This window comes from Panicum virgatum, chromosome 2N (genome assembly GCF_016808335.1).
Source record: "Panicum virgatum strain AP13 chromosome 2N, P.virgatum_v5, whole genome shotgun sequence".
In the NCBI taxonomy this organism is placed as follows: domain Eukaryota; kingdom Viridiplantae; phylum Streptophyta; class Magnoliopsida; order Poales; family Poaceae; genus Panicum; species Panicum virgatum.
The window spans coordinates 12,429,600-12,448,230 of NC_053146.1; the positions used below are offsets into that span (position 1 = coordinate 12,429,600).

The 18,631-nt window shown below is 48.5% G+C and overlaps 1 protein-coding gene across 1 annotated transcript in view; it reads left to right on the plus strand.

The window, feature by feature from the left end:
* Positions 1–12,671, plus strand: part of LOC120659783 (UPF0613 protein PB24D3.06c-like) — a 41,525-nt gene extending 28,854 nt beyond the window's left edge. Inside the window, exons 8-9 of the mRNA XM_039938015.1 lie at positions 12,102–12,166; positions 12,241–12,671. Of these exons, the coding sequence (XP_039793949.1) occupies positions 12,102–12,166; positions 12,241–12,388 (213 nt within the window). The 3' untranslated portion in view covers positions 12,389–12,671. The remainder of the gene's footprint in view (positions 1–12,101; positions 12,167–12,240) is intronic.
* Positions 12,672–18,631: the final 5,960 nt, after the last annotated feature.

Here is an 18,631-nt window from a genome sequence, read left to right on the forward strand (position 1 = left end):
TACCCTAGGAGGTGAGATGGAGTGCTTTTGAGGTGAGGCAGTACTCGGCTTACCGGTTTCGACTACCTCCTACTCCCGGTATGCGGTTAGTACAATTCAAACATGATCAGCAGGGCCGACAACGGTACGGTCCTTAACCGACATAGACGGGGCTAGGCAGTTCCCGCCCGGTCTCCAATTCATTTCCTTTCCTCCATATTTCGATATTCTATAATCAAATCATAAAGATATCCTATATCTCGCGAGTAACAGGAAATTACTCGACTTCTACCGAATCCTATTTTTATCATGCAACTAGGGCTTCATTCAACGCCTAGAAACTTAATGCATAAACAAGTAAATATATATAACATTTCATAAGTTAAAATAATAGGTTATGCTACAGGGCTTGCCTTCGGGTTGCTGCTCAGTGCTAGTGTCAACTGGGTCTTGGGCCGGGTCGTCACGAAACTCCTGCGGGGCTTGCTCCGTCTGCTCCTGCGGCTCCGCGATCACCTCGTATACGACTTCCTCGGTCGCGGATTCTATATGTATGCATATGAGATAATGAGTAAATGCCAACATGCCTTTGCAATTAAACAATTAGAGGGCCAAATTATCAATTTACAATTTACAATTTACATAAAATGACGCAGGTATGGTGATAATTAACTTAAACCCGAAGTGCTAGAAACAATTAGAGGGCCAAATTATCAATTAGAGCATGATTTACTATAAAACAAAACATGACTAGCAAAGATATTATTACTTGTCTCTCATAATTTGTATAAAATTTTACATGTAAAAGTATTATTATTCCTATTCTCATATCTAAGTTTGGATACATTTTATATTCATATACTAATTTGGATCACTCATGTTTAAAGTGAGCTACTGCAAAAATTTCACAATTTTTAGATTAACAGATCTATAGAAACTAATTAAGCAAGACTAAACACAATTTAAATTTTTGCAGGGGTAAAAATGTTATTTTACCAGCATGTATATTTTTCCTTCATTAGATCTTACTCTAACAAATCTAACAAAATTTATTTCATATTTTTCACATTTTTTTTTTAATTTTATATGGATTTTACAACACACAGCCAAAATCAAACACAAAATAAAAGAAACCCCCCCTCTAAACCCCCCTGACCAGCGGGCCCCACTGGTCAGTGGGAGGGGCGGCTTTCCCTGCCCGGCCACGCACACCGCGGCGTGCGGCGGCGCGCCAGGTGCAGGGCCGAGGGGCCCGCAGCGGAGGAGGCCGGCAGCGGCGGCGCGGCAGCAGCGGCTCGGTGGGGCCCGTACGCGCGCACGGCCCTAGGCAGTGGCGAGGGTCAGCGACGGCGAAACAGGGGAGGAGAGGCTCGCGGCGGCGGCGGCCGGTGGCGAGCAGCGCGGCGGCGGGGCCTCTGGCTCGCGCGCCTCGGCCCGCGGCGCTGGCGCGGTGCGGGGGTGGGGCAGGGCGGTGGTGGCGACGCGGCTGCGCGACGGGGGCGGCGCCAGAGCAGGGGAGCGGCGGCGGCACGGCCGCGTTCCGACCGAAGCGGAGCCAGGTGGTGGCGGCGCAGCGCGAGGCGAGCAACAGCGAGAGCAGGCGGCTTCGGTGCGCGCGCTAGCGTGGCGCGGGGTGACGCGAGCGCTTCTCGCGGCGTACGACGGCGGCAAGCACCTCGGTCGGCGGCGGCATGGCGTGGAACGAGCGCGGAAACCTCGTGAACGTGCGGGAACACGGAGAGCACGAGCATTAGTGCCTCACCTAGAGTCGATTTGAGCTGCTGGGCGAAGAAAACGGGGACCGGAGGTGGGAGTTCGACGTTGAGGTGGAGCTCGGGCGACTTTAATGGCTGACGGCCGGAAAATCTCCGATTCCCGGCGAGATAGGGCTTGGGGCTAGGTTTGGAGGGGTTGGGAAGGACACTAGAGAGGTGGAGGAGCTTCGGGCGAAGTGGATTTGGAATTTATGGAGAGGAGCTCGCGAATCGGGCCGGCGAGCGCGAACAGCATCAAGCGCCGTTCATGGCGGACCGAGGACAGAGAAGAAGAGGAACGGGAGTGCGAGCGAGAGTGAAGGCAGGTGGCGAGCTCGGAAAGACGTCGTGGACGACTTGACGACGTTGGACGGCCGAGCAACGCGGCGACGCTCCTCGACGGCCACGCACGGCTTCGGGAGGACTCCTCCCGCCATACCGTGCGCTGTGCGCAACAGGGAGAAGAGAGGGTGAGAGATTGACAGGTGGGGCCCACGTGTAAGCTTCTTCAACATTTTTTTAAATTTTCATTTGAATTCAGTTTGAATTGTTACAATCCTTCCTTCTAAAAGAAATCTCGTCCCGAGATTTAGGAGAAAAGTGCCGAATTGAAAGGGTCCCGAGATTTAGGAGAAAAGTGCCGAATTGAAAGGAAGTCGGAAAATCATATACCTTGGTATAATTGGAGCAACTCAGGACATTTGGACTGAACAAATTCCTCCGTTTCCCAGGTAGCTTCTCGCTCGGAATGATTACACCACTGAACTTTATAGAAATTGCTGATTTGATTTCGAGTAACCCGGGTCTTGTGATCAACGATTCTCACAGGATGCTCCGGATAAACAAGATCAGGTTCTAGCTGTAAATTCTCCATATCAATAGCCTCAATTGGAACACGAAGGCACTTTTTGAGCTGCGGGACATGGAATATATTATGAACCGCTGATAAATGAGGAGGAAGCTCTACTCGATATGCTACTGGCCCACACCGCTCAATGATAGGAAAAAGACCAACATAACGGTGCGCCAGTTTTCCACGTACTCCAAACCGTTGAACACCTCTCATTGGAGACACCCGAAGGTAAACATGATCACGAACTTCAAATATCAGAGGCCCGCGTCTCTTATCTGCATAGCTCTTTTGGCGGGACTGTGCGGCTTTCAGATTTGCCTGTATAAAGCGAACTTGGTCTTCGGCCTCACCCACTATATCGGGCCCAAAGAAATTTCTTTCACCGGCTTCTGACCAGTTCAATGGAGTCCAACATCTTCGTCCATATAAGGCTTCAAATGGTGCCATCTTGATACTTTCCTGGTAGCTATTATTGTAAGAAAATTCAACGAGTGGTAGGCACTCATCCCACTTTTTACTATAAGAGAGTACACAGACCCGCAGCATATCTTCCAAAATTTGATTAATCCTCTCGGTTTGACCATCGGTCTGGGGATGATAAGCTGAACTGCGGATCAGTTGTGTACCAAGGGCGGCGTGGAAATGCTCCTATAACCGAGCAATAAATTGTGCACCACGATCTGAAATGATAGTTTTTGGAATCCCATGAAGGCTCACAATACGGTCCATATATAGTTGAGCATATTGCTTGGCCGTATAAATAGTTTTTACAGGAAGAAAGTGTGCAGACTTGGTGAGGCGGTCAACAATAACCCAGATGGAGTCGTATCTTTTTGAAGTTTTGGGTAAGCCGACAATGAAATCCATACTGATGTCCTCCCACTTCCAAGATGGAATACTCAAAGGCTGAAGAGGACCAGCTGATCTCAAATAGCTTGCCTTAACCCTTCTATAGGTGTCACATTCAGACACATATTTAGCAATCTACCGCTTCATTCTTGTCCACCAAAATCGCTGCTTCAAATCTTGATACATTTTATTGCTGCCCGGGTGGATAGAATACCTAGAGAGATGAGCTTCATTAAGAAATTGTTTTCGGAGCTCCAAATCTTTAGGTACCACCAAACGATCCTTAAACCATAGAATTCCAGCCTCATCTAAATGAAAACACTTCACCCCTGGGTCATTTTCAGCAAGTCTTCGGCGAATATTTTCCATCCCGACATTATGTTTTTGAGCAGAAATAATCCGATCTCGAAGAGTAGATGAAAGGACCAAATTATTAAGACTGTCGTGTGTGATGATCCCCAAGTTTAATTTTTCCAGTTCATAACAAAGGGTTTCATTGTAAGGCACAATAGACAGGCAGTTGCACTGAGCCTTGCAGCTTAAAGCATCTGCAACCACATTGGCCTTACCCGGGTGATAATGAATTTCCAGATCATAATCCTTAATCAATTCCAACCATCGCCTTTGGCGTAGATTTAGTTCATTCTGGGTGAAGATATACTTGAGACTTTTATGGTTCGTATATATATGAACAGGATTGCCCAGAAGATAATGACGCCAGATCTTCAAAGCATGAACCACTGCTGCTAGTTCTAAATCATGAGTGACATAATTTTCCTTATGTCGCCGGAGTGCTCTGGAAGCATAAGCAATTACTCGACGGTCTTGCATGAGGACACAACCTAAACCCGTACCTGATGCATCATAGTATACCTCAAAGGGTCGAATAATATCAGGTTGGGCTAAGATAGGGGCAGATGTCAAAAGTTTCCTCAAGGTCAGAAAAGACTGCTCACATTTATTATCCCAATTAAATTTCACCCCTTTCTTGAGCAACTCAGTCATGGGCTTAGCAATTTTTGAAAAATCCGGAACAAACCAAAGGTAATATCCTGCTAGCCCAAGAAAACTCCGAATTTCCGGAACAGATGTAGGAGCTTTCCAATTCAAAACATCTTGGATTTTACTAGGGTCAACAGAAATTCCATCCTCTGATATGACATGACCCAGGAATTGAACTTTCTTTACCCAAAACTCACACTTAGTGAATTTGGCATACAACTTGTGTTCCCGAAGACGCTGGAGAACAATGCGAAGGTGCTCAGCATGTTCTTCTTCATTCTTAGAATATATAAGAATGTCGTCAATGAAAACCACGACAAACTTATCTAACTCGGGCATAAACACCGAGTTCATGAGATACATGAAATGAGCCGGGGCATTTGTCAACCCAAATGACATAACGAGATATTCATAAAGCCCATAGCGTGTGGAGAAAGCCGTCTTTGGGATATCTTCGGGCCTAATTTTTATTTGATGATAGCCCGATCGAAGATCAATTTTGGAAAATACCTTGGCCCCGACTGACTGATCAAACAAAATATCAATTCGGGGAAGTGGATATTTGTTTTTGATTGTGACGACATTCAAAGGTCGATAGTCCACACATAACCTGAGGCTTTCATCTTTCTTTTTAACAAAGAGCGCTGTACAGCCCCAAGGTGAAGTGCTAGGACGGATATAACCCTTATCAAGTAACTCCTGCAATTGCTTCTTTAGCTCTGCTAACTCATTGGGTGGCATACGATAAGGTCTTCTGGAAATTGGTGCCGTCCCCGGTTGCAATTCAATGGCAAACTCTATCTTACGGTCAGGTGGTAGGCCCGGTAAATCATCCGGAAAGACATCCGGATATTCACACACCACTGGTATTTCAGCCAGACTTTTGGCCTCAACCTGATTCACCGTAGGTGTTGAAGATATATGGTCCATCAGATTCAAAGTCATAGAACCATACAGAGGTGAATCAATATGCACATATTGTGAAGTAGTGTCTAAAAGAACCCCTTGATCTCCCATCCAGTTCATACCCAGTATAATATCAACCTTTTCGGTTGGGAGAACTATAAGAGACGTGGTAAAAAAATTTCCTTGCAACTGTAGAGGCACTCGTCTGGCAACTTGATTGGTAATTAATTACCCCCCAGGTGATTGAATATTGTATGGTATCGCCATGCTTTCTATCTCCAACCCAAGTCTCATAGCACACTCTTTACTAATAAATGTGTGTGATGCACCCGAATCAAATAATATGGTAACAGAGTGATTATGAACTGAAAACGTACCCGCCATTACTTGAGCTCCCTCAGAAACATCCTCTAGTGTGGTATAGTGCACACGTCCTGGCTTGAAATGAGCCACTTTCGGCTTCTGATTGTGCTGATTAGAACCCTGAGCTTGTTTAGGTGGCATACGGCATTCACGTGCAAAATGACCAACTTGACCACAGTTGTAACAGGGAGGCAAATTAGGGCGTAGACCCTGTGGCTGCACCCACGTCTTCTGCACATTCTGCTGAGGCACCGGAGATTTGGCTACCCCTTGAGGTTGTGGGTACTGTGGTGGTCTATATCCCGTCTGCTGCTGTGTTGGCCTATAACCTGACTGCTGTTGCGGAGGCCGATATGTGGTCTGATACTGTACTGGTCGGTACACCGGCCGATGCTGATAAGGCGCACGAGGGGGTCCGGCCTGAATTAGACGAAACCTCTGATTAGCCTGACTAGAAGACCCACCCATTAGTGCCTTCCTCTTTTTCTCTGCTTGATGAGCTATACGGGCGTCCTCTTGAGTGATAGCCCCATTGACCAGCTCACTAAAAGTGTTGAATTTGAACATAACCAAGCGTTCCTGAAGCTTGCTGCTAAGCCCCTGTCTGAAACAAGCTTGTTTCTTTTCATCAGTTTCCACGTGATATCCAGCATATTGAGAAAATGTGTTGAAAGCTTGAGCGTATTGCGTCACAGCATTATTGCCATGTTTCTGAGCCAAGAACTCATTGAGCTTCCTTCGAATAACCCTTGCAGGGATATGATGTGCCCTGAAAGCTTCCTTGAACTCATTCTAAGAAAATCGAGTACCAGCAGGGAACATAGCTACGTGATTATCCCACCACATACGTGCAGGACCTCTGATTTGTTGAGCTGCAAATGACGTCTTGTCATTGTCATTATACTGATACAGAGTGAACTTGGACTCGATGGTCCGGAGCCAACTGTCAGCTTCCAGTGGCTCATCCGCCATATGGAAAAGCGGTGGCTGAGTACCCAGGAACTCCTGATACCCAGGAACAGGCTGCTGATGGTTGTTATGATTTCTGTGCCGCGGCGCCGAACCTTGCTACACAAGTTCACGGAGCAGTGTTGTCTTCTCATCACGCCCAGTTAACATGGCCGCGATTGCCTCAACCAAATTGGGAGCCGGTGGTGGCACATTATCACCATTGGGCGCAGGGGAATCACTATCGGTGTTCGGCATTCTGCAATTAATCATGAATCGATCAGTCCCACTATCTTAATTAAATTAAATAATCATGATAGCAACTAATATTCAATTCATGAAAAATGCTGAATTTAGAACACTGATTAAATAACTCAACATTTGTATCACTACTTTTATGCCCAATAATTGCAACAAGAATAACTGGATCATGCATGAGGAAGGTACAACCATTTTTTCATCAACTAGTAAATACAAAATAGGCCCCAACTAAATCTCAAAATCACAAATCTTCGCGGTATAGATTTGACAGTATCTCCCAAACTATACGTCCAAAAATTTATAACTTTTGCAAGTGAGTGCCTATCAAAATATTCTACAACTTTTGTATAACTCGTGTTTACCGCATGGACCCTCTTCACAAATTTTTACGTACTAAACTTCGATAATACGAAAATTTTCAGATTTCACACCTCGGAATTACCATAAGTCGAACGCTAAGATGAAATTTTACAATGGAATTACACACCTACAAGCTCAGTCCAGACATATACAAACCACATTCCTATCTTACATCAGAGTTATTCTAGTCATACTACGAGATCTAGTTGTCCCTAAGACATTTACCGAACTACAATACTCTGTTAGCTCTTCCTACACCCAAAGTCTAGCTACTCAACGAGGCGGCTGGTACTCGAAGACGCGCTCAACCTCGATCCCACGCGCGCGTAGCTCCTCTTGCAGGCGTGCCACGTTCTGCTCGTTCACAATAATGGCCGTGGACCCTGCCTGAGGTGGAACGTCGTTCTGACCGACTGAACTCTCCGCATCAGACATCTCCTGAGGCCCAACTCCTGACTCAACACCTGATACCTGAAGTGGTGGCTCGGGTGGGGCTGCGGCCTGCTGCTTCTGAAGTTGCAACTGGTGCACGTTCCCTAGTGCAACCTGAAGCGTGTCCTGTAAGTGGTCAACTAGAGCCTCCTGGTCGTCCACCTGCTCAGTCAACTCCTCAATCTGCTGAGCCTGCTCCGCTAGCTGTTGTGCCTGCTCCGCTAGCTGCTGTTACTGCTCCTCTAGCTGTTGTGACTGCTCCGCAATCTGCTGAGCCTGCTCAACTATCCTCTGCTCCTGCTCCATGAACTGCTGTGCCAGCCACACTACTTGCTGACTCTGCTCTGCGAGCTGCTGGCTCTGTCCTAAGATCTGCTGAGTCTGCTCCTGTGCTGTGGTGTGAGCTGTCCGGAGTCCCTGCCGGTAGAGCGTGTTCTCACTCCTAAATTGGTCGCACACACCCAACATACCGGCGGCGTAGCGGGCGATCCTGGCCAAAGTTGGGACGTGGCCTGGAAGAGTAGGGTCCAACAGAAGAGAAATACGCTGCCTCGAGTACTCAGAAGTCACTCTGACAGGAAAACCAACCGTCGAAGCAGAGTAACTCGCAAAGATGGGCTCCTGCTCACAAAATTGGGTAATGGCCATCGCAGCTGCACGATCCCAAACGTTCAAAATCTCAGCACCGTCAGTCTGCACTTCCCAAGGGTCTGACGGAAAAACACCGAGGCGTGCCGGAACTCGCAGGCGGGCCTCCCAACTAGAGATGCCCCCCTCGGAGGACACGCGACCGTAGTACTGGGGAGGCTCAGTGTGGCCAAATTACTGGAGCACCTCCCACAGCAGCACGGGAAGGCCCTCACGGTGAAGACAAGTGGAACGACCCACCCGTCCTCGTCAAAGTGAAAGTCCGTCAAAGCCGCCATCTGCGAAAAGCGCCGACAGTGGTAAGGAACGATTCTTAAAAAGATACAAACTCATAACTTACAAAACTGTAAACACTTACAGCACTTCTCTATAATACGAAAAGTGCCGACAGCGAAAAGTGCTGTAAATGTTTGCAGTTTTGTAAGTTATGAGTTTGTATCTTTTTAAGGATCGTTCCTTACCGCTGTCGGCGTTTTTCGCAGATGGCGGCCTTGACAGACTTTCACTTTGACGAGGACGGGTGGGTGCGTTCCACTTGTCTTCACCGTGAGGGCCTTCCCGTGCTGCTGTGGGAGGTGCTCCAAGAGTTTGGCCACACTGAGCCTCCCCAGTACTACGGTCGCGTGTCCTCCGAGGGGGGCATCTCTGGTTGGGAGGCCCGCCTGCGAGTTCCGGCACGCCTCGGTGTCTTTCCGTCAGACCCTTGGGAGGTGCACACTGAGGGTACTGAGATTTTGAGCGTTTGGGATCGTGCTGCTGCGATGGCCATTACCCAGTTTTGTGAGCAGGAGCCCATCTTTGTGAGTTACTCTGCTTCGACGGTTGGTTTTCCTATCAGAGTAACTTCTGAGTACTCGAGGCAGCGTATTTCTCTTCTGTTGGACCCTACTCTTATAGGCCACGTCCCAGCTTTGGCCAGAATCGCCCGCTACGCCGCCGGTATGTTGGGTGTGTGCGACCAATTTAGGAGTGAGAACACGCTCTACCGGCAGGGACTCCGGACAGCTCACACCACAGCACAGGAGCAGACTCAGCAGATCTTAGGACAGAGCCAGCAGCTCGCAGAGCAGAGTCAGCAGGTAGTGTGGCTGGCACAGCAGTTCATGGAGCAGGAGCAGAGGATAGTTGAGCAGGCTCAGCAGATTGCGGAGCAGTCACAGCAGCTAGAGGAGCAGTAACAGCAGCTAGCGGAGCAGGCACAGCAGCTAGCGGAGCAGGCTCAGCAGATTGAGGAGTTGACTGAGCAGGTGGACGACCAGGAGGCTCTAGTTGACCACTTACAGGACGCGCTTCAGGTTGCACTATGGAACGTGCACCAGTTGCAGCTTCAGCAGCAGCAGGCCGCTGCCCCACCTGAGCCACCACTTCAGGTATCAGGTGTTGAGTCAGGAGTTGGGCCTCAGGAGATGTCTCATGCGGAGAGTTCAGTCGGTCAGAACGACGTTCCACCTTAGGCAGGGTCCACAGCCATTATTGTGAACGAGCAGAACGTGGCACGCCTGCAGGAGGAGCTACGCGCGCGTGGGATCGAGGTTGAGCGCGTCTTCGATTACCAGCCGCCGCGTTGAGTAGATAGACTTTGGGTGTAGGAAGAGCTAACAGAGTATTGTAGTTCGGTAAATGTCTTAGGGACAACTAGATCTCGTAGTATGACAAAATAACTCTGATGTAAGATAGGAATGTGGTTTGTATATATCTGTACTGAACTTGTAGGTGTGTAATTCCATTGTAAAATTTCATCTTAGCGTTCGACTTATGGTAATTCCGAGGTGTGAAATCTGAAAATTTTCGTATTATCGAAGTTTAGTATTTAAAAATTCGTGAAGACGGTCCATGCGGTAAACACGAGCTATACAAAAGTTGTAGAATATTTTGATAGGCACTCACTTGCAAAAGTTATAAATTTTTGGACGTATAGTTTGGGAGATACTGTCAAATCTATACCGCGAAGATTTGTGATTTTGAGATTTAGTTGGGGCCTATTTTGTATTTACTAGTTGATGCAAAAATGGTTGTACCTTCCTCATGCATGATCCAGTTATTCTTGTTGCAATTATTGGGCATAAAAGTAGTGATACAAATGTTGAGTTATTTAATTAGTGTTCTAAATTCAGCATTTTTCATGAATTGAATATTAGTTGCTATCATGATTATTTAATTTAATCAAGATATTGGGACTAATCGATTCATGATTAATTGCAGAATGCCGAACACCGGTAGTGATTCCCCTGCGCCCAATGGTGATAATGTGCCGCCACCGGCTCCCAATTTGGTTGAGGCAATCGCGGCCATGTTGACCAAGGTATATGATTTTCCGACTTCCTTTCAATTCGGCACTTTTCTCCTAAATCTCGGGACCCTTTCAATTCGGCACTTTTCTCCTAAATCTCGGGACGAGATTTCTTTTAGAAGGAAGGATTGTAACAATTCAAACTGAATTCAAATGAAAATTTAAAAAAATGTTGAAGAAGCTTACACGTGGGCCCCACCTGTCAATCTCTCACCCTCTCTTCTCCCTGTTGCGCACAGCGCACGGTATGGCGGGAGGAGTCCTCCCGAAGCCGTGCGTGGCCGTCGAGGAGTGTCGCCGCGTTGCTCGGTCGTCCAACGTCGTCAAGTCGTCCACGACGTCTTTCCGAGCTCGCCACCTGCCTTCACTCTCGCTCGCACTCCCGTTCCTCTTCTTCTCTGTCCTCGGTCCGCCATGAACGGCGCTTGATGCTGTTCGCGCTCGCCGGCCCGATTCGCGTGCTCCTCTCCATAAATTCCAAATCCACTTCGCCCGAAGCTCCTCCACCTCTCTAGTGTCCTTCCCAACCCCTCCAAACCTAGCCCCAAGCCCTATCTCGCCGGGAATAGGAGATTTTCCGGCCGTCAGCCATTAAAGTCGCCCGAGCTCCACCTCAACGTCGAACTCCCACCTCCGGTCCCCGTTTTCTTCGCCCAGCAGCTCAAATCGACTCTAGGTGAGGCACTAATGCTCGTGCTCTCCGTGTTCCCGCACGTTCACGAGGTTTCCGCGCTCGTTCCACGCCATGCCGCCGCCGACCGAGGTGCTTGCCGCCGCCGTACGACGCGAGAAGCGCTCGCGTCACCCCGCGCCACGCTAGCGCGCGCACCGAAGCCGCCTGCTCTCGCTGTTGCTCGCCTCGCGCCGCGCCGCCGCCGCCTGGCTCCGCTTCGGTCGGAACGCGGCCGTGCCGCCGCCGCTCCCCTGCTCTGGTGCCGCCGCCGCTCCCCTGCTCTGGCGCCGCCGCCGTCGCGCAGCCGCGCCGCCATCACCGCCCTGCCCCACCCCCGCACCGCGCCAGCGCCGCGGGCCCAGGCGCGCGAGCCAGAGGCCCCGCCGCCGCGCTGCTCGCCACCGACCGCCGTCGCCGCCGCGAGCCTCTCCTCTCCTGTTTCGCCGTCACTAACCCTCGCCGCTGCCTAGGGCCGCACGCGCGTGCGGGCCCCACCAAGCCGCTGCTGCCGCGCAGTTTGTTGAAATTTGAGCATTGCATGTATTACTAACAATTACAGTGTTAAAACATTTCCTGAATGGTCAAACTGCATATTCTAGATGAAAAGGAAGTTTCTTAAAACTCTGTCTAGGTCAACATAAGAGATAGATAATTAGATATAATTGTGTGCTGAATAAGTAAAGGGAAACTTCATGTTCCTTGGTATAATTTGATGTGGCAATGCGAATTCAATTCTTGGTTATGCTTTGGCTCTTGCATTTAATAGATTTAAGTGTTGTGCAGGTGATTTTTTCAATGGGGGACGAATATGTCCCTGAATATGTTGATAAGAAGGCTCTAGTAGACAGGTAAAAAATGGAATCTAAATTAGTGAATACTAAGGTGATATTAATGTTGTCCTCATGTTCTCTCTTCACTGCAGGCTATGTAGAGCGCTGGGAGGCGCAGAGAAAGTTGAAATAGAATGGGGAAACCATGCTCTGTCCAACAGAGTTCAAGAGGCAGTTCGGGCCATTGTAGATTTTGTTAAGAGGGAGGGGCCCAAAGGTTGGGATGATCCATGGAGCTAGATATAGCAGTCATAATCTCATTTGTAACTAGTCTATGATTTTACCCTTTTTTTTCTCCAATTGTAACATTTTTCTTTCGCATTATTTTTGGTCCAATTTTTATTATAGTAATATGCTGGCTTATTAATCCCCTTGTCTCCGTAGTATGCATCGTGTTCAAGGACGATGCATCTTATTTGTAAATTGCAATGATTTCCAAATCTTCTTGGTTGCCAAATCAGTTGGGTGATTACAAGTTCTGTAATATTTCAGCATGGAAGCATCATTGGCCATCCCCATAAAAGTTGTCTTGATGCACTTTATAATTAGAAAAACAATTCCAACTTCTGGATTAAAAACTTTGTGCAAACTTCATCAGTCAAAAGAAATGCATGTGCCCACTTATTGAAGATGTGTTGACTGGCTGCCTAACCACATGTCCCCTATTACCTGGGCTATTTTCACTGTTTGTTTGATGTTCTGTAATGCGATCATAGTTTCAGAACTAACTCATACCTTCATGCATATTTTTGGGAGTTCTGTAAATGTGACCATGCAGGGTACGGTGTTGGAAGCTTTGCACTAGTCGCACGTATACTTGATGCCAGACAGCATGGGCTGTCTTTATTCCTGAACAAAACAGGTTGGTCAATTGTTCTATATTCTTTATCGCTTCTTTCTTCAAGCTTTTGTAATCTGCAATATTGTTTTACTTGACAGTCCATTGTCTCTTTATTTGAGGCTCTGTTTAGGCTCTTCATCTTAGATATTCCATCAGGAAAGGCAAAAAAAAGTACTATGATTCCGATCTTGCTCATGTTCTTTTGATGCATCGAAAAGGTTGGTTTGTCCTATTGGGCATAATGATTTTCCATTAATTGTAATGATGAACTTGCGTCGTTTTCTTGAGGTGCGCCGAAAGTCATGTTCTTTCTTAAACTTTCTAGCGGTGATTATGGTTGAGCATAAAATGAATACTTTTGCTAGATCTTAAATTCTAACTACAAGAAGCCCAATTTGTAGAGTGGGAATCTACTATGGAATGGTTCAATTCCATTGGAACAGTTTAGGCTATAATCTATATCAAAAGTGCACCTTAGCAGTGCAGATGAATATCGGTGCCCGAGATTACATGAAAGGAGTGTATGACTATGAGGCTAGAAAATGTCTCGCATAGATTGATATATAAAGTCTTCTGTCAACAAAGACTAATCTTGAAAATTTTAATCTGAATTCATGGCTGGCTGAGTTTGGTTTTTTCTAAAGGCTTGCTGAGTTGTTCTTGATGGACAGAACGCATTCCACAACTAATAAGCTTATTAGAGATATATTGTTGTATTTCCTTGTATTGAGTTTACTTACTCCAAGCCATACGGCAATATATAATAGAGGTCACCCCCCTCCTTTGGGTGTGTGGTGTTTCCCAATTCTCTACATGGTATCACAAGTCCGGGCCAAACCCTAGGCCGGCCGTGCCCCTCTCCCCCCTCCGCTGCCCTAACTCGCGCGGCAAACCCTGCCTGCGCGCCCACCCACCACCTGCCGCTGCCAACCCTAGGCTGCGGCACCTCCTCCTCACCCCTGCGCCGCCTCCCTGGTCGGCCCCTCCTCCCTGCGCCACCTCCCTGGTCGCTCCTCCTCCCTGCGCCCTCCCTGGTCGGTTGCAGCAGCATCAACAGATTGCATCTGCAACAATCTGTTGATGTCCTGTGTCTCCAACGACGGTGACACCCTCGACGACGGTGACTCTCTCCTCGACGGCATCTCCTCCCTCTTCGTCGACGACACCCAGCCGCCGCCGATCCCCATGGCTGCGTACGCCGCCGTCTCCGTCTAGGCGCACGTCCCGATCAAGCTGGAACTCCGCTCCTCCAATTACACCAAGTGGAGCAGCTTCTTCGAGGCCATGTGCGGCAAGTTCGGCCTCCTCAGCCACATCAACAGCGCCCCTCCCCCTGATTCGCGCACTGATGCATGGAACGAGGCCGACTGTGCCGTCCGCAGCTGGCTCTATGGCTCTGTCACCGAGGACGTCCTCGACTTCACCATGGCCGCCAACCAGACAGCACGGGACCTTTGGGTCGCCATCTCCAACCACTTCTAGACGAACAAAGCTCCTCGTGCCATCTTCTTGAGTCATGCGTTCCACATAATAACTCAAGGGGATATGTCTGTCCACGAGTATGCCCAAGCCCTCAAGAAGGCCGTTGATGCTCTTCGCGACGTCGACAAGCCTGTTGCCGATTCTGAGATGGTTCTCGCCCTTCTCGCTGGGGCTGATTCTCGCTACAGCACCACTGGAGAGATCATCGCAGGAGACGTGACCATGACCTTCTCCAGGGCTGTAGATCGGCTTGCCCTCCAGGAGCTCCGCCTAGCAAATCTGTCAAAGGTGGCTGCCTCCTCCGCCATGATCGCCTCCTCCTCGGCTGGATGCGGCTCCTCCTGCCAATCTGCATCATCTTCGACCTCCGTCACGCAGCAGCAGCAGCGCCCTCCTCAGTAGTAGTAGCAGCGCCCTCCTCAGCAGCAGCAGCAGCAGCAGCGTCGCAGGAGGGGCAGACGCTCCAACGGCGGCCAGTAGTAGCAGCAGCAGTCGCCTCGCACACCTAACCCTAGCGGTCCTTGGGTCTGCATCAACCCATGGGCTGCTTTCCAGGGTGCGCAAGGTAGCAGCAATGGCATACAATTCCAGCGCGGCGGTCAAGGCATTCTGGGTGCCCCTCCTCATGCTCATGCGGCGATCACCTCCCCTCAGGCGCCAACTCAGTCCCCTTCATGGGATCAGGCTGGCCTGATCGCTGCCCTCCAGCAGATAGCGCTCGAAGGCAATGCATGGGTGATGGATACTGGAGCTTCTACTCACATGCACTCCTCGGAAGGTATACTTCTCTCTCGCCTCCCAGCTGCTTCCTCTTCGATTACCGTAGGCAATGGTGCACATATCCCTGTCACGTCCCGAGGTTCTTCCGTTCTAGCCACATACACGTCTAGATTTATTCTGAACAACGTGCTTATCGTTCCATCCATTATTCACAACTTACTTTCTGTTCGCCAATTCACTCGCGATAATCGTTGTTCCATTGAATTTGACGCCTCTGGTTTTTCTGTTAAGGACACCCGGACGGGGACGAGTGATCCTTCGCTGCGATAGTACAGGCGACCTCTACACCATCCCATCAGTTGCCCCGCAGCCGCAAAAGCCATGCTTGCCGCCTCTTCATCCTTGTGGCATCGTCGCCTTGGTCATCCTGGTCCAGTAGTCTTAGCTACTTTAAAACAGAACAATTTAGTTTCATGTAATAAAGTAGATCGCTCGCTTTGTCATGCATGTCAGCTTGGCAAGCATGCGCGTCTTCCGTTTGCTACTTCTACTTCTCAAACTACTTCACCTTTTGAGATAGTTCGCTGTGATGTCTGGACCTCGCCGGTTGCTAGTATTTCTGGTTGTTTCTACTACTTGGTTTTGTTGGATGATTTTTCGCACTATTGTTGGACGTTCCCGCTTAAGCACAAATCCGATGTACATCAGCATATCGTTGATTTTATTGCTTATGCTCGCACTCAGATGGGACTGAGTTTGTTAACCACGCCATGCACACCACCCTGCGCGCAAATGGTGTTATCTTTCACCACTCATGCCCTTACACCTCTCCACAGAATGGCAAGGCCGAACGCATCCTTCGAACTCTTAACAATTCAGTGCGAACCCTCCTCATCCATGCCTCTATGCCGCCCAAGTATTGGGCTGAGGCGCTAGCAGCAGCCACCTATCTGCTTAACCGGCGCCCCTCCTCCTCCTTTAGTAACGCAATTCCCTATTTTCGCCTATATAATGCTTATCCCTCTTATGATCACTTGCGTGTCTTTGGTTGCTTGTGTTATCCTAACCTACAGGCCACCTCTTCACACAAGCTCGCTCCACGCTCGACCGCATGTGTCTTTTTGGGATATCCGCCTGATCATAAGGGTTATCACTGTTTTGATCTTACAACGCGTCACATCATTATATCTAGACACGTTGTGTTTGATGAGTCCACCTTTCCTTTCGCTCGTGAGACTCATCCACCCACCACCAGCTCCTTTGATTTCTTACTCGGTCGCGACTTGGATATTGCACCTTTGTTTACTAATCATGCAGCTGGTGGCTCTCCTACGGCTGCTCCGTCTTCCATAGACGTTGAGCAACCGTGCTCGGCACCTGGTGGTAGCGGTGTTCAACCCCCACTAGGGCCCTCGGTGTCTTCTTCTCCGGGCGGGTGTGGTTTCGTGCCCCCGTCCAGTCCTTCGGCGTCTTCTTCTACGGGCGGGACGGATTCCAGCCCACTTCCTGCGCCAACAACAGCAGCTGATCCACCTGCGCCTCCTGGAGCGCCTGGTGCTGCTTCTGGTGCACCTGCTGGTGCTTCTTCTGGTATGCCTGGAGCGCCTGGTGTTGCTGTTCCTGCTCCTGGAGCGCCTCCTGGTGGTGCTGTACCTAGCGGGCGCTTCGGTCAAGTCTACACTCGCCGACCAGCTGCTGCTCCTACTACTACATCTATTCCTGGACGCTTCGGTCAAGTGTACAACCGCCGACCAGGTGCTGCTACGGTGCCCTCTTCGCAGCCTGGTCGCCCTCTTCGCGAGCTCCCTCTACCGCAGCTGCAGGGCCACTACCTAGGCCCTCTTCCGGCACGGTCTTCAGAAGCTCCTCCTTTTGGGAGTTGGCTCTGTCGACACACTCACCGCATATTCTGATGCTGATTGGGCTGGATGTCCTGATTCCCGACGATCCACCTCAGGCTACTGTGTATATCTTGGAGATAATCTGGTGTCTTGGTCCTCTAAACGCCAGACTACAGTTTCTCGTTCCAGTGCTAAGGCTGAGTACCAGGCAGTGGCGCACGTTGTTGCTGAGTGTTGTTGGCTCCGACAGTTGCTTCAGGAGCTTCATGTTCCCCTCGCCAAGGCTACCGTTGTTTATTGCGACGACGTTAGTGCTGTATATATGACTTCTAATCCCGTCCATCATCGTCGCACCAAGCACATAGAGATTGATATTCATTTTGTTCGCGAGAAGGTGGCTTTGGGAGAGATTCGGGTCTTGCATGTCCCGTCTTCTCATCAGTATGCTGACATCGTGACTAAAGGACTTCCTGTCCAGTTGTACACTGATTTTAGGACTAGTCTTGGTCTTCGTTTAGCTCCGCCTATGACTACGGGCAGGTATTAGAGATATATTGTTGTATTTCCTTGTATTGAGTTTACTTGTACTCCAAGCCATACGGCAATATATAATAGAGGTCACCCCCCCTCCTTTGGGTGTGTGGTGTTTTCCAATTCTCTACATATCTGTCCACTGATCTGATAATTCATCATGAGCTAGCTTGCTAGGCTTCAAAATGCTATGGCTCTTGTGCCTAATGCGTAATTAGAGCATCGTAATCACAAACTACTGTCAAAAAGCAGTACATTTGTGCAAGTTGGTTGACCATGGTCCATGGAGCACATCATCAGGTGGCCGAAATAGGGCAACAAATAACCTAAAAGAAAGACGACGAGAAAGAAAGGAATGGGCACATGATGAGAATATTGCAAGGATTGGAGTTAGTTGGAAGAAGAGGAAGTGTAAAAGATAGTGGCAAAGATGTGTGCTGTTATTCAAATAGCCCTCACACACAGAGTAAAATTAAAAATTTCCCACTTGCTCTTTACCCATTATCACCCCCTGTTTGAGTGATGGGAATATTGCTTCTGGAATTTCAGGAGTCCGAACTACGGAGTACAAGTTATAAAAAACTGAACAGATGATGTAGACGTTGCTCTTGGTAAGGTTTTGGTGGTTAGGTCAATTTTTCAAGAAACCCACTCCTAAACCATTTTATTCTGTAATTCAATTACTTTTACTTTTACTTTCAGATACTCTTACTTTTATTCTGTAATTCAATTAAAGACATTTTTTGTGATAGTAAATATGCTACGATCACCAAAACAAAAGTGTGTGGGGAATATAATTTCTAAATTTCATGAAATCGCTTGCTCCACCATTAACAGGAAATCCATTGTTCCAAAATGAATTCATAAGTTCAAAGTAAATACTAGTGCCTTTAATTTAATAATGTAACTCTTTCACAAACTAGTTATTTCATAGGACAATTTTCATGAGCCAATTTGCTGACATCTGTATGATTACTCACAGAGAAAAGAACTAAAATCAAAATTATACTGTATGTATAAGTCCGGATCTTAGAGCAGAATGGGACTAACTTCTATGATGATCTCTAA